This window comes from Lytechinus variegatus, chromosome 5 (assembly GCF_018143015.1).
Source record: "Lytechinus variegatus isolate NC3 chromosome 5, Lvar_3.0, whole genome shotgun sequence".
NCBI classification, from domain to species: domain Eukaryota; kingdom Metazoa; phylum Echinodermata; class Echinoidea; order Temnopleuroida; family Toxopneustidae; genus Lytechinus; species Lytechinus variegatus.
The window spans coordinates 28763934-28780879 of NC_054744.1; the positions used below are offsets into that span (position 1 = coordinate 28763934).

Consider the following 16946-nt stretch of genomic DNA (forward strand, 5'->3'; position numbering starts at 1 on the left):
TCAACCAAAAATCATAAATTTTTGACTATTTTTAGTTTTGCTGGTCTAAATGGTTGCATTTTACGCTGTTTATAATCTCAAAAGAGACCCCGACAAAGTTCATCGAAAAAACAATGAAAAACAAAAGGTACAAAAACAAAGAAATACATAATTGCAAACTACAATATGATACATAAGAAATTGATCTGAACACACAAAGAGTTTCTACACTAAAAATTAGAACATTTGGAAAGGTATATGAATTTGAGAGAGAATGGTCACAATAGCTACTGACCAATTAACTCTGTCACCCTCTTCGATCAACATATCCGATGATCGTCTGGCTGATTTTGAGCGTCGAGTTACCTCCATTGACGAAAGACTCTATATTTTTTCTTCCCTACTAAAAGAACAGGTCGCAGTCGGGAGACACACGCCAAGGTAGACAGGGTAATGACGATAGATGGCGCATTCCTCGGGGTAATAGACCACTGCACAGCAGATGCTATGAGTGTGATAGGAAAGGACATTTAGCTCGCAACTGCCTCCTGTTCATCACTATGAAAGTCATTTGCAACCCAGCCATGGGCTCCACCATATCACATGCAGTCGAGACCCCAGTCACAACAGATGTGGGGGCAGCCACCACCAATGCCCCCACCTCCTAAGACCATGCAGGATGCTCCCCTACCCTCTAGAGATCATTCTGATGCAAGAAACTAGGCGGGGCCGATCCATTCAACCAGGTTTTTGCCCTTCAAAATAAAGTTAGCAGTGCACAAAGAATTATCAAGCTAAAAGTTTAGGGATATCTTCCTTTATTGGAGTGAATGTTACTGGTGCTAATGCTAAATTTTTGGTTGACTCTGGAGCAGAAGTAACTGTCAAATCATCCTAAGTGTATCATAGTAAATTTGAAAACTTGCGCCCATATCTAGTTAAACTGTCAGACGACATCCACTTCAGGCCCATATTGACATCTCCATTGTGGATAAAACATTCAGGTGGAATGTATTTGTTGCCAATATACATGATCACACAACACTTCAAATTTGTTCTCGAACAAAGACGTGGGCTACACCTGAACGATCGTCTGTTTCGCTGTCAGATTGCGTGTTGTCAAGTAAACTGTAGTGTAACTGTGAAGAGTGACGTCATCCCAGCTAACTCAGAGTTTATCGTTGCAGGTATTGCTGATACTTCCAAGTTAGAACCAGGCGATCTGCTCTATTCATTGATTGAACCTATGGGTGACAGGGAGACCTTACAGTTGATACATGTAGCTAGATGCTTAATCGATATCAGTAGATAGGATATTGATTTACCAGTAAGCGTAGCCAATGCGTTGAGGCAGAAATGAAATTATGACCTCCGAATGTCGGTCAACAATTATTAAGTACGCGACTTAGTCTACCAACTTGATTCTTGCAGGCACAATGGCCTATCACCATAATTAAAGCGTAAACGATGGGTTGGCCCCTGTGTTATCATCAGGAAGTTGAGTAAACTCATTTTTGAGGTTCGCAGTAACCAACGTGGAAAATCAACGTTTCTTCACCACGACCGACTAAAACCATTCACTTCATCTCATGTACCATCTTGGGTGACGGAATTGTCTCTGTCTCTAAATGTTTGTAAAACATTGGCCTGTCAAAGTTGACGACAGGCTGGTAACCCGACTAACCCCAAAGATTATCTTGAGGTGAGGAAAAGTGGCAGAAAGATGTGACAGCCGACTCGGCTCAACCTGTAAATTTTAAACATTAACTACAAGTTCATAGCACTAACCTGCACTGACTTTTGTATTTCCTCATGGAATAAAGAAGAAACATTTGTAATCATGAAACTCTCCGCTGTTGCTGTATACATGGACTTTTAGTATTGTTTTATTTGTCTTTGTTATGTTTATGAGGTCAGACTTTATTTATGACCTGGGCCTCGCTCCTCAAGAGCGACTGTCCTTAAGCTTCGTTTAGGCAATGACAAGGACAGTCCCTCAGCCGCGCGCGGTCTCTCCCAGCGATGACAGATCTCAGTTGCGTGTGACCTCGCCTGACCTCACACTGAGGACAGACCTGCTTTGCACACGTCCAGGGTCTCGATCGTCAACAGAGTATGCCCTCATGTTATGCAACATCAAGATCGACTAGCAGTCGCGTGCATCCCATCTACGCCAAAGAAGAATCTTGTTCTTGGGAGAGGGATATAAACTAGCTCAAGGGTGCTTTGCGTAATTTAGCTCTCTATAAAAAGGTGTGGTAATTCGCATTTGAGGAGAGTTTCTCGGGGCATGTCTTGGAGTTCATTTCATTCGAGTGTAGTTGGATTGTATCTATTCTTCAAATGTCTGCTCTAATTAATAAATGGACAGTCTAACCTAAAAGTCAGCTCTGCTTATTTCAATTTGCTGTTCCCCACTTGTGAGAGATTATAGACACATGTACAGATAGTTGATTACATTCTGAGAGAGGGAAATTAAGAAATGTAGTGAGAATTTTTATACAGAGTCAATGAGAGGAGAAAAACGAACAGTTTGTAAAATCACAGAGATTTCTGCGAGTTTACATTAGTGGTTTATTAATTTCCAACCCCCTTATAAATTTCGCAACAATATGATTTCGATGAGGATATAGAGCAATGCATGGTATTACACTGGTGCTATCTGTGATATCATTTAAACTAGGCATTAGCAATTCAAATAGAAATTTCTCAATCCAGTAAAGAAGAAACACTTGCCAACCCCAAAATGTAATGTCTTTTACAGAGGATATTAAAATTGTACTTGCTTATCAGCTTGTCATTCTACAAATTCTGAGTCCAACCTTCGAAGGTTAAATACACCATCAATCTTAATGATTATTACTTAAATTGCAATATTCCCCACTGTCTTGAAGGCACACATTTGCCATGAAAACATTAATGCTTGAACCAAGATCCAAAGAATTTCTTGTAGACAGAATCGTCCGTCTCCGTCTCCTGCCTCTCTGGACCTGGAGACTTCCTGGACCCTTGCCAGGATGTTCCTGGCCTCAAAGGATCTGGACCACCTTCAGTCCTAGACCCTTCGCTCTCAGACCTATCATGTCCTGGATTTCTCTTGGTAAAAGGCCAGAATATACTTGGTCTCCAAGGATGCATACCCCAGGGTTCTGTATTCCTTGGATCAATTCTCCCCGAAGGTGCATCGTCTGAACCCGAGGTCACGGTTGTGGTCACGTTGCCTTGGCCATCTCGTTCAGTCCGCCTCGTTTCAAAGGTCTGCAAGCAGGAAGACAGAGGAAAGACTTAAAGGAAATTCTTATTTCTGGTCATGAGATTAAATGTAACCAGTAACCGGCTTATATGAGCTTATATAAGCTTATATGAAAGAGAAACTACTCTTCATCATACTGTTAAAATTTGAAGTCATAGAATTAAAAAAGAATTAGATACAAGAATCTTATCAACATCATTTTTTCCAAACTGCTTGGAAGTTTTAACAGAGATAGCACTTTCTGCACATGATCTCATGTTTCATTGAACCCCAAACTTCAAACCTTGTTTTCTCCTTATTTTTTGAAGCTCTTTATACTGAATTCCGTCTACATTAAATCAAGTTCTTGTGTGGGTAATTGTTGATAACAAAAAATAAATCTTGACAAGTTGTATATCATTTTAAATTTTATGTGTTTTTTTAAGGTCAATAAAAATCTAACAATTAATTTCTGGCGATTTATTATTAGTTTGGGTTGGCAGGTCACTATTTGTAGATTTAAGTGTCTCAAAGCAATTGAGAAAGAGTTGCTACATTGCACCCAAAAAAAACAGTGTTTGAGCCAAGACCATGACATTACTAAAAATGCTAAAATTTACCTAATTTTGGCGAAAGTCAAATGCACTGAGCATTGAAAAGCATGTATGGGACTACACACTAATGGTCCACCAGACAGCTTCAGCTGATAAGTTAGGTATGTTTTGAAAAAAAAAAAACAATTTGCAGTGTAGCAATTTTTTCACATTCTCTAATGATACATGTATGATCAACATCTCTCCTTACAATATGTTCATACCAACAAAGCCGTTCACATTCATCATCTGGTCCACCACTGCATTGAAACCCAAGATCTGCAGAGGGCAGTGTTCTCATTTAAATACTGTACCCAAGGTCTGTGACACAAAGCCCAGCAATGAACCGTTAAGTTGTTTTGTATGCTTGATTAAAGGTTAAGTCCACCTCAGAAAAATGTTGATTTGAATCAATAGAGAAAAATCAGACAAGCACAATGCTGAAAATTTCATCAAAATCGGATGTAAAATAAGAAAGTTATGACATTTCAAAGTTTCGCTTATTTTTAACAAAATAGTTATATGAACGAGCCAGTTACATCCAAATGAGAGTCAATGATGTCACTCACTCACTATTTCTTTTGTTTTTTATTGTTTGAATTATACAATATTTCAATTTTTGCGAATTTGAAGATTAGGACCTCCTTGCCTGAAGCACAAAATGTTAAAATAATGGAATTCCAAGTGTTCGGGGAGGAATGAAACTTCATTTCACATGATAATGACGAGAAAATAAAAATAATTCATATTTCATATAATAAAATACAAAAAAATAGTGAGTGATGTCATCAGTTCCTCATTTGCATACCGACCGAGATGTGCATATAACTGTTTTGTGAAATGAAGTGAAATTTTAAAATGCCATAACTTTCTTATTTTACATCCGATTTTGATGAAATTTTCAGTGTTATTCTTGTTGAATTTTTCTCTTTTTATTCAAATCAAGTTTTTGTTGGGGTGGACTTGTCCTTTAAAGTAATAAAGCATAAATATCAGCCATATTACAAAGTGCTATTAAAAGCTTGTTTTGAAGAGCCGATGTGTCACTCCCATACTCTAAAAATATCTAATACACTGCATAGAGAAAGAATACATGCTCACCCCATCTGGTCTTCTAATTGTCTGAATTGATATACTCCTAGAATACGAGTTCTGACGTTGATTGTTTGAAGGAGACTGTGTTGACGTCCCTCCAAATATTCTCTCCATGTCACCTTGTTTGATGACATCATCAAGATCTGCCAAATACAAAGGAACATTAAGTTACTAATTATTTTTTGCATCCATACAGGTATATACATTAATTACTTTTTTAAGGTCTTTTGATCTTCTTACATTATGAAAATTGACAACAGATCTGTATCATACAAGAAAAATGCATAGAGTAGATTATCACACATTTGTTTAACCTTAAGAGCCAGGTTATTTGGACCACTCTCACAGCGGGGGCGAGTTTGCCCCCCCCCCCCTGAGTTCTCAGCCTTCGATTGCACGAGCGCCGTGAAAATTTGCACAGGGTAGAATGCGGTAAAATCTACAAGGCTGTATGGTTAATTTTTTGAAATAAAAAGATTTTTCATTTAATGAATTAATTATGCTAATTTATGCATGAAATAAATCATTTGCTACAACAAACTATCATACGGCCCGAATATTGCTAATTTTTTATTAACAGACTTCTTAAAGGATCCCGGTCAAATGTACTTAAATGGTATATAGCATTTTTTTCTTAATATGTATTTCCTTGTTTTTTTCTATGGAAATTGTTGCAGACTTTTAATAATTCTGACCATAAACAAGAGAAAATTAATTAAGTTTAATCATGAAAAGTAGAAATAATGATACATTTATGAATTTTGGCTAAATACACAATTTGCATTGGATTTGTACATGAATTCACATTTTTGAGCAGTTTGGGGTCTGACATGCACTTAATGTTGCGCTATTTAGTAACCGCGTACCAGGGCATCACAAATTTGTACTCAAAAGTTGTGCGAGATTTGAAAGTAAAAAATCAGCACGGTTGAAAATTTTGTGCGGCAGATATATCGTGAAAAATGTAGAGGGGGCGGAATCCCCCCCCCCCCCCCCGGCCTTTTAGGGTTAAGGGACCTTTCATAAGGTCCTTTGCTTAATCTTCTTCAAAATTTGAAAGATATCTATAAAATACAAGAGCAATGCCAACTGAAGATTATCACTTCTTCAAAATTTGAAAGATACCTATAAAATACAAGAGCAATGCCAACTGAAGATTTTCACTTGTCTGTTACTAATAAACATCATACAGGCATATGCCTTTACATAAGGTCTTTTTATTAATATTCTTTCAATGAGTAAAATATCTTAAGTTTTCAGAGAAAAGTTGTCAATTTGCATTTTCAACAGTCATTTTATTGTTTTTGCTGAAATACTTGTGCATTTCATAATACATTTCATTCCATTTTTTTGTTGAATTTGTACATTTTAGATAACCCTGAATGTTCCAGTCATATTTTTGTAACAAATACCAATCATTTGCAACAGTTGGCGGTTCTGGGTGACTAACCCAGTAGATAGTAGAGACCCACATTCATTTATGAAGCATTCTCACCTGAATCTTTCTTTTCTGAAGCTGAGGGAGAGATTTCATCATCAGGAGTAACAGAGAAGATAGTCTTTCCTTTTCTCAGCTCATCAAACTGTGAAATCAAAGTCCAAGATAAAAGTCAGGTATTCTAACATTGTTATTTAGTCATTACATGGTAGTACATGTACTGCACACAAAAAAAAAAATATATAACAACCTTTGTAAGTAAATACATGTATGTTTAATAATTTGTATACAGTATATTTGTACATGTATTAATTTCATTGATTTTATGTTACTATGGTTATTGTTCTGTCATATTTACAAGAGAAATGCTCATGATTGGTAATAATGAGGTCTATTGACTGGTAATGAATTGAGAGGAAAAATTTATCAAATAGCAAGGATCCACATCAAAATCTTACTAAAAACACATTATTTTGCACTGCATTAGAATAATCTGGAACAGTCTTAGGCATCAGGAGTGTTAGAACTATTCCAAAGGTACCTGTCGTATTTTGATTCTTGGTACCGTCCTCAGTCCTCAATATGCATTATTTGTATATTCTTCACAAATCTTACAAAGCCTTATACACACCTAGGTTTGAGCTACATGAAGCAATAGGCACAGATTTGTATTTACCACCTGTTGCTTGTTGTGCCAAAAGAAAGCATAATCGAGCCCTTCAAATGAACAGAGGTGTGAGTGGTCGCAAATAAAAAGATCTGAAAAAAGCTGAAGAGTGTTGAAAAAGTCTGAAATAGAAAGAGCTCCCATACTTTTTGTACAGAGGAAAGCCAAAAATAAGATGAAATTAAGCTGAAAAAAAATCTGAACTCTCACACACCCCTGAATGAAAGAAATAGCCCCAGAATGAAAAAAAAATGCCCGAACAACAAAGAGAAAATAACCCCTAGAAAATAAACTTTATTCCCTACCCTCATTTGAGCAATACGAAGCAATAAACAGGGCAAATGTGCAATGGTGTGACTGTTGCTTTATTACAATGAAATCAGTGTTTTTTCGTACCCATGAGAGCGATTCTTTGGTAGCAGTATTAGGCTTGACTGCACCCGGTTCTGGACTGTCTGTAGAATCTGGCTCTTTCAGCATGTGATCTCTTGGGGATTTCATCACGGGTTGGACAGAGGCTGGTGGCGGTACCCTGGGAACATCTTAAAGACAAAGACAAATGACAATTCAACATCTTCCAATCCACAACCTAAACATAATATCCTCCTTTCACACCTCCTTTCATGTAATCAATGATAGTATTTGTTGTTGTTTTTTTCTTCATGTACGTGTTCCCATCAGTGCTCATCATTGGATAAAATATTAAAGTATTTTCAAAGAGAAATTCCCAGTGAACACTTAAGATGGTATGCTTTTTACGAACTACAAATTGTAGATTCTGCATGAAATGCTTTAAAAGGAACAGATTAGTCAATGATTGTTACAACTGGGTATTAAATGAAAGAGACATATTGCTGATTGGTCTACAACCAGTTCGTCTATGAAGCATTTGGTCTAATTGCCTTTAACCCCATTAACCGTTTTTTCCTAATTTAGTTTATAGCCTATACAGATTTTGTCTACTATCCACCTAATCTAACACTAGTTTACATGTATATGGTTAGAAGAATCATAAATGAACCAAATTTTCACGTGACACCGAGATAAAGTGAAATAGGAAGCCAAAGTGAAAACCATGAAAGTCACCTTCATCCTTACCTAGAGGAGGAAAATCTGCGATACCAAAGCTCTTGAACATATCATCGAAGAGTCTGAACATGTCATTCATCTCATTATTGAATGAGAAGAAACCACCACCCCCTGGGAATGGTCCTTGTCCCCCAGACTGCCCATCATCATCATCATCCATGTTGTGTGATGGTCCGTTGTGGAAGCTCCAAGGGGATGAAAAAAATCCACGGAAAGGAGTCTGATCGCCGTCCTCAGTGAAAGGATCCTCTCTGCAAAACGATAGGAAAAACAGTGTCGTCATTTTCTTTGTAAATCATTTTAAACATCTTATCCAATTTGACAGCATGTAGTGTAACTGTTCTGACTCCTTCCTTGAAAACAGATTGTTACATGTATGTGAACTTGTGTGTTTGAATATCACCATGACCTAGGTCCTTTGACAAGGCATTAATCCACATTCTGCCACTCTCTACCCAGGTGTTAAATATGTACCAGGTAGGAGGCTAAAGCCTATATAGTATACTAGACAATGCCTAACAATTGAGTTTGAAAACTCTTGTTGGAATGCTCCCCAGGGAGTGGAGTTGATGAATACACTGGTGTTTGTATTTTTGCCATGTTCAGTCACTTCCTACTTATACCTTGGACCATGGCTTAATTCAGTTCTTTACATTAGACTATATATCTACATGTGGGTTGTTTAATAACTGAAAAAAAAATTCGATCTGTACAGGGACTAAATGGCCATATGTTTATGTATTAAATTCTGATAAACTACGGAAGTGGGAGTTGTGCGACAGCCGAAGTTAGTCACTGTTGTTGTTTTTTCCTTTTAAGTTTATTTTTTCCCAATTTGGTGTATTACATGCGTGATCGGGGAAGGACATATCTGGGCGGAGCTCCTTGTTTTTCGCTAGTTTTAGCCAGATGCTTTTGATTTTTATTTATAAATTTGATACCGGGTTTTAGGGTTTTCTGTGGGGAATCGAACAAGGTACTTTGTTCAAATTGATTTATAGAATTTTTGCAGTAAACTGAATTGTACAAAGTTTTTTTTCAGGGTTTTTGCTAAGATTTAAATTTCAAAAGTAAACCCATAAGCGCATGGATGCTTTATCTGCACTTGTTTTAACATGCGCCTGTGGTTTGTATGATGTCACAATTGGACAATATTGAGCCTAAAGGAATAGATCAGGAATATTTCAAAACCAAATTGTGTGCAAGTTATTTCTCTTTTCTGTGAGTATGTTCCAATTTCACTCATATTTTATTTAGGCCAAATTTTTTTTTTGTTCACACTTTGTCATGCGATATGGTTACAGATCATTTCAAATGATCTGCTAATAATTCTTAGTTACATAACAAGTTAACCTAGAGTAAATTTAGGACTTTGATTTAACTTGCTGAGTGCTGAGTATTCACATATTTATTTATATTTATTTGTTTGTATATATTCATCTGTATCTATTCATTTGCTGACATCCATTTTCTTTATGTTCATGTGTGGATGTTTTAATAATTGTTGTCACGCTTTAGACATTAGTTACCTTGGTCTTCTTGGTGACTTACATGTATCATGCTAAAGTACCTGTGAATAGTGTGCCGACAGGGAGAACATCGCTTAAACTGTGGGCGAATAGTGCAGCAAACAGTCACCAAGCATTAATGAGGAGGAGCTGGGATTAATTTGACATAAAGGTGTGTAATTTCAGCCCAGAAATTTAAAACCCAAATAAAGTCTTTAGAGTCTGCTTGGGTCATTTGTTTCTCTTTTCTTTCCTTTCCTTTCGACTCTTTAAGTCTATAGGCCTATGGAGGCCATTTTGAATGTATACTATTTTGTATGAAAAAAAGACAAATCCATGTCAACTCATCACGGAGTATATCTTCATTAAGTTTGACAAAAAATTATGACAATTACACCTAATTAAATATGCATTACTTTGCATATTCAAGGTAAATGTAAAAAAACCCATATTTTTATAATGTAGAGAGCATCCCATAACTGGCTTCAAAATGAATGGTCATGGCATACACATTTTATCAGTATCTCTATGTAATCACTTTTGTAACAAGTGGAATGCCTCTGGCCGTCTCACCTGCATCACGCGATTCAACATAGCAGCAGTGCTGACTTTGAAAACTACTATAACTCGCACAAGATGTTCAGTGATAATTGGTTACTCTTATTTCCACGTTTTATGAACTAGACCAATACACTTAGAGAAATATGATGGTAATTCAACAAATACCCCCAATGTGGCCAAAGTTCATTGACCTCACATGACCTTTGACCTTGATCATGTGACCTGAAACTTGCACAGGATATTCAGTGATACTTGATTACTCTTATGTCCAAGTTTCAAAAGTCAGATCAATAAACTTTTAAAGTTATGATGGTAATTCAACAGATACCACCATTATGGCCAAAGTTCATTGACCTTTGACCTTGGTCATGTGACCTAAAATGCGGACAGGATGTTCAGTGATACTTGATTACTCTTATGTCCAAGTTTTATGAACTAGACCAACATACTTTCAAAGTTATGATGGTAATTCAACAAATACCCCCAATTCGGCCAAAGTTCATTGACCCTAAATGACCTTTGACCTTGACCATGTGACCTGAAACTTGCACAGGATGTTCAGTGATACTTGATTACTATTATGTGAAAGTTTCATGAATCAGATCCAAAAACTTTTAAAGTTATGATGGTAATTCAACAGATACCCCCAAATCAGCCAAAGTTCATTGACCCTAAATGACCTTTGACCTTGGTCATGTGACGTGAAACTCATGCAGGATGTTTGATGATACTTGATTAACCTTATGTCCAAGTTTAGTGAACTAGGTCCATATATTTTCTAAGTTATGATGTCATTTCAAAAACTTAACCATAGGTTAAGATTTGATGTTGACGCCGCCGCCGCCGTCAGAAAAGCGGCGCCTATAGTCTCACTCTGCTATGCAGGTGAGACAAAAATCTTTAAAATTTTCTATGGAAAAATACCGGTATGCAAATTTCAACTCATATAATATGCATTATTTTGCATATTCAAGATATGTTTCATGTAAATAAAAACCGTACTCTTATACAGTGTAGAGCAAGTCATATGCTTCAAAATCAATGTTCACAGGATATACTTTTTCTGGAAATGAAAAAATCATGAGGCACTTCTATTTATTTTGGTCCAGTTGGCAGTTGAACTAGGTCTAGTTCTTTTGTAACGTTGTCGTTAGATTTTTTATAGACAAAAATCGATGAGCCCCGTCAGGGGGATTTTGCATCGTTAACCCTAACGTTAGACCAAAAGCTTTCGGTCTCTGTTATTTTGGTTGTTCAGCTGAACTCTGTTGGCTTCACTCACCAAATACCATAGGTGGCGGAAGCGGGGGACGTGTCCCCCCCTAAATTTGAGGCGGGGGGATGGTCCCCCCCCTAAATTTGTTGTTGATTTATTTTCCTACATCCCGTCTAAAATTTTTGGGTTGAGAATCCTTTTTTTTTTTTTTTTTTTTTTTCTTGTCAAAAAAATTTTGGTTGTCCCCTCCTAAAATTTTTGGCTTCCGCCGCCAACTCCAAATACAGAGATCGGTGTGACCAGGCCTGGTCCGAGCATTGTTGGAGCGGTAGGGAGAGAGGGTCAAATTTCGCTCACAAAATTGGAGGAAAAATAAAAAAAAAATAAAAAATAAAAATAAAAAATAGTGAACGTTAGCGAGCGGTGATTTTTTTTCCTCTCCGGTCCACGACCGCTCCAACAACGCTCGGGCGGTGTGACCAGGCCTTGACTTGTTAAAGGGGAATCCAACCCAAATAAAAACTTGTTTTTATAAGGAAAAGAAAAATCAGACAAGTTGATAGGTGAAAGTTTGAACAATATTGGACAAACAACAAGAAAGTTATGAATTTTTAAAAGTTGTAAATATTGGTAATCACTATACCCATGGAGACTTCAAATTGGCCACATATGGGATGTCATAGTAATGCAAGGCAAGGACTACTCTTCCATGTACTCCAATACATATTATGGCTAAACTGTCATTTTTCCCAAAAGTTTTATTTCAAATTATATTTTTCTTTCATGAGGACATACTACAATATACTACCTGGGATATATTTAGATTACTGCCCCAGGGGAATGGGTACTTAAGAGAAAACCACAAATCCCTGATAATAAAGTACATGGCCTATGGGAAAGTTGTCCTTGCCCCTTGTCATAATTTACTGACACAGTTGCCAACTTGAAATCTACATAGTATTAATGATCTCAATTTTAAAGCAGCTATAACTTTCTCATTGCTTGTCCGATTTCTTTCAAACTTTCACCATTCTGTTTAATTTATTTTTCTCCTTCCCAACATAACATTTTATGGCCAAGGCTGGATTCCCCTTTAATGATTGCAGAGTGTACTGTATGGTAGTTTGACCTAATTTCGCGCGTTACCTAAGTTTGCGCACGGTCGTATATCTTAATATCTAATTAATATCTTAAAAAAACTGATATCACCAGCAGAAAGAGCGACTTCAAATTACTCAATGTAGTAATTTTCTTTAAGGTCAAGTCAATATTAATGAAAATATTGGCAAAACATCGGCTAATTTTGTTACCTTTTGCGTCCGCTCCGAGAAAATCAGGGGTGGTATTCTGAGGTCATTTTATCTTTTTATTTATTATTTATTATTACTTATTTTATTTTATCTCTTAAAATGAAATTGGTATTCTGAGATGAGATTTTATCTCTCAGATAAAATTTTAGATTTTATCTTCCGTATAAATTTTATCTTGCCTATCTACAGATGATACGTAACAGAACAATGCCTGCATAGACATACTTTGAAGAAAAAATAAAATAAACTTAAAAGAGGGTAGGGGCTATTTTATCTCCGCGACGTTGATTTCATCATTATTTCTACGTGAATTAACCCCAAATGGTGACATGAAAATGAAGAAAAATTATATATTTATTGAGAATAACACCTTAACGTTGTTCCTGTACAATCAGAGAGTATTTCATAAAACTTTGCTTGACTAATATTGTCTTTGAAATGCTGCGATAAAGACTTCGAAAAAAGATGAGAGTATTGTCCTTTTTGTTAAAAAGAAATCTTGGTAAAGACACGTAAGCGTATAGTGCAAGCGTATTTGAAGTCAATAAATTGACGCAATCTCACCCCTTTGCCACACCTCCTGGCGGAATGGATTTTAATTGGTTGAGTGATATGAGAGAGCTATAAAAGCGCGTTTCTAATTGGATATTGATTAAAAAATAGGTGTGTCTTACAGAGATAAAATGAAGATAAAATGGTTCTCAGAATACCAATTCGGAGAGATTTTAAGGGTATTTCATCTCACTGATTTTAACGGAGATAAAATATTTTATTTTATCTGAGATAAAATGGATCTCCGAATACCACCCCTGATCTTCTCGACAAGCATCAAGAAATCGCCAGTTTGCAAGCAGAGGTCTCTAAATAAGTAAGTAAAATGTGATACCAACCCAATTTATGTCATTTTACCCTCCATCTGATATAATTATCTTACCTTTGTCTGCTTGATTTCTTTCCTAAAGCTTTTCGCAAATTAAGGTCTCACTTTTTTGTGACACTTTTTCAGCTGAGCGCGCACTAGTAGATCGCCTTAGGCTTGGAATTTTGAGATCGCGATACGAGCAAAACCCTTGACCTACTTTATATTTATAATTCCGTCAAGCACATTTGACTTTGGGATCTTGCCTTCCGTCTGGTATTTATGATTTTGATTAATTTTGTGTGACCTGTGAGAAATTTTTGATTGAAAATTGAACTTCTTGATAATTTTTAAAATGTAGGTATGTGCAAATACAGGGCATCGCGAGCGCTGGTTTTGGTGGCACGGTTTTCGCGCGGGTTTGCTGCGAGTGGCATCACCTCTGTCTGGGCGGCTCATCAAAAATCGGGTTTAATGCGCAAGCGCACATAGTAGATGCAATCTCGTGTCTTTTAACAGACAGCTGAAGCTGTGCACTTTCTGTACATATAAGTGTCAATGTGGATACTCGCCTGTAAAGTGTGGATATCGGAGCTTGAAAGTTCATCAAATTTTTGGACGCGTAAATGTTCGAAATTTTTTTATGGTAAGTAAAAGAACGTTCCGATTAGGTATAAAAATTGACTTTAAATATATTAAAATTATAAAAAAATCCAAAATCATACCATTCTGACATTGCGCAGTCCAGATATAAGAGATGCCAGCTACCCTTGTCACAGCCGGTTTCTCGGCAGTCGAGCTGCCCGATGCGCCTGCGGTTGGCAGGGTGATGGGAGCGGTCGATAGTGAGTCGTTCATGCTGGATTGAACTAGATCTTAAATTGCTTACTTGATGATAATGTTGTGCCTTTTTTGGGAAATCTCTGTCATTATACCGTAGATAATTATTCTGATATTGATTTTAATACATACATTTGTCACAGAAAGATTTTATCATCCCAAGGTTATGTGACTCAAGTCAAGAGTCGAGGTGGTTGATTATCGTTTCATTTGGAAACTGGATTTGCTTTTGACAGTGGAATATCAATGTTGACTTTTCTAAAATTAAAATCATGGGTAAAAATCCCAGGGGGACACGTCCCCCTACCCAAAATAATAGGGGGACATATAACAATAATACATTTTTGTTTCTTCCTTTTTTTCTTTTTTGGTCAAACTTTTTGGGGTTAAAATGACCTTACAACAGTTTTTTGGGGGTTAAAATGACCTTACAACTTTTTTTTTTAACTTATCAGAGTTGCCAGCATCCATAGGCGGCGAAAGCTGGGGGAAGTGTACCCCCCCTTAATTTGAGGTGGGGGACGATCCCCCCACCCCAATTTTTTTTTTGATAACCTTTTTTTTTTTCTTTTCTTTTTTTTTTTGCTTGTCAAATTTAGTTTTCTGCATCCCCCTATAATTTTTGGTTGATAACCTTTGGTGTATTTTTTTTATTATCAAAATAATTTGGTGGTGGTCCCCCCTAAAATTGTTGGCTTTCGCCGCTGATGCCAGTGTCCCCCTACCTTTGGGGCCAATTTCCGCCCATGATTAAAATGCAAAAAATATGTTGTTTAATTTTTCACTCTTGTAAGAAAATACATGAAAACTCAAAGGAAATATTTCACTTCCACATGGCTCTATTTTTTTTTTCTATGTTATACATTTTTTTTTCTATTTTATTATAATTATTTTTTTTTTCAAGAAGGGTGCAGGGGGGTCGTGTTCATAAGTTGAAATGGGGATGGGATTTGTATAAGTTTTTGTGTCAATTTGTTCTCTTGTTTTGAGTGTTTGGAGCTTTGATGCCTGTTTTTGTTGCTGTTCAGAGCTTTATTTATGTGCAGTGATTTCACGCTAGAATATGAACTTATTTTTCATAAAAAAAGAGTGCTCGAACAGGGCCTTTGTTGTAATCATACATATCTAAGAAATGCATATATTAAAGCTTAATTTTTATGTTTCCTTCTTGATACTTAATTGAATTGCATGCAATGCTACATCTTAACACCCTCAGACTCTGCTGCTCATCCTTCCTAAAAAAATTGTAATCGAATGCCCACGGTCTCCAAAATGAAAGCTACATTATCCATCTATAAACAAATTGTTGAAACAATAAAATACATAAAGAATTGGTGAAACAATCAAATACATCAGAAAAACACACTTGTATTTTTATACCATACAAAGTACATGTACAAAAGGAATTATATTTTTCATTTGTAAAAAAAAAGACCCCATACATACATGTACACAATACTAAAGTTGAAAAAGAGCTAATTGTAATTTATATCAGAAAAACAAAGAAATACATTAGAAATTACAAAAAACAATACTTTAATTTAAACAAATTCATTTAGGAAATTATCTACATGATGCTGTTTTGATGCCAACTAAATTATATATAAATTATCTCTCATAATCACCTTCATTTGGCAAAAAAAGAGGCGAGTAATTGTGATTTTGTGTAATTTGCATAATTAATTAGAATTAATTAAAAGAAATTATTTTACACATAATTACCAAGTGAAATGATTACACATCAATTGAGTTTTCTTTCACCTTTCCATTGATACCTAAATTACATCAAAGGGCTCAAAAACAAAGAAGTTAGAGCCCGTTGAAGACTTGGGTTCAAAATGGTCACAAAAATCGGATATGCACTCCATTGACTTTACATTAAGACATTGAGTCAATGACCACAAATTTGGATAAATATGAGCGACTTAAGTTAAACTGGAATAACTTTATAATTTCTTAATGAAAATTTGAGTTCTTGGTATCATTTGAAAGGTCTTTTTAAGGGCTTTCAAATGATACCAAATTCATTGAGATTTGAGGATTTTCATTTTTTTGTCACATACCTATAAAATGTGCGCAAATTATGAATTTATGGTCACTCCATCATATACGCATTACACGGAAATCAATACATGGGACTGTACAAAAAAACCTGATCATTAAGTAGCTAAATTAAGTGGTAACGCTGCAAAATTACGGTACTCTAACCTCACACAAACCTCATATTATTATTTTCTCACCTGTCACCTCCACGATGAAATCCCGAACCAAGAAATGAGCTAAATATATCATCAAATTTTGACATCTTTCACCGACTGAGACTGAGTGTGATCCATAGCACAAACTCCAAACTTTTTTTTATTACACAATAATCATGGTGTTGTTGCGTCATCATAAAAAAAGAGAAACAAGCCATTTACTATCGATCTTGCATGCCGGGGGGGTGCACTTACATTGACTAGTGGATATTATATAAGGTCTTTGGTGGATACCATGCGCAACCAAAAACACCCGTAAAAGGGATGTCTTTTTCAAGATAGGGCACGTTACGTACGTAAC

The 16946-nt window shown here is 36.1% G+C and overlaps 1 protein-coding gene across 1 annotated transcript; it reads right to left on the reverse strand.

The window, feature by feature from the left end:
• Nucleotides 1-341: 341 nt before the first annotated feature.
• On the reverse strand, nucleotides 342-16726 carry LOC121415878. The gene is made up of 6 exons (XM_041609254.1): nucleotides 16628-16726; nucleotides 8103-8344; nucleotides 7401-7546; nucleotides 6395-6482; nucleotides 4906-5042; nucleotides 342-3237 (listed from the first exon to the last, which is right to left on the reverse strand). The coding sequence occupies exons 1-6, from the start codon at nucleotides 16690-16692 to the stop codon at nucleotides 2896-2898; spliced, it is 1020 nt and encodes a 339-aa protein (XP_041465188.1). The 5' UTR covers nucleotides 16693-16726; the 3' UTR covers nucleotides 342-2895.
• Nucleotides 16727-16946: the final 220 nt, after the last annotated feature.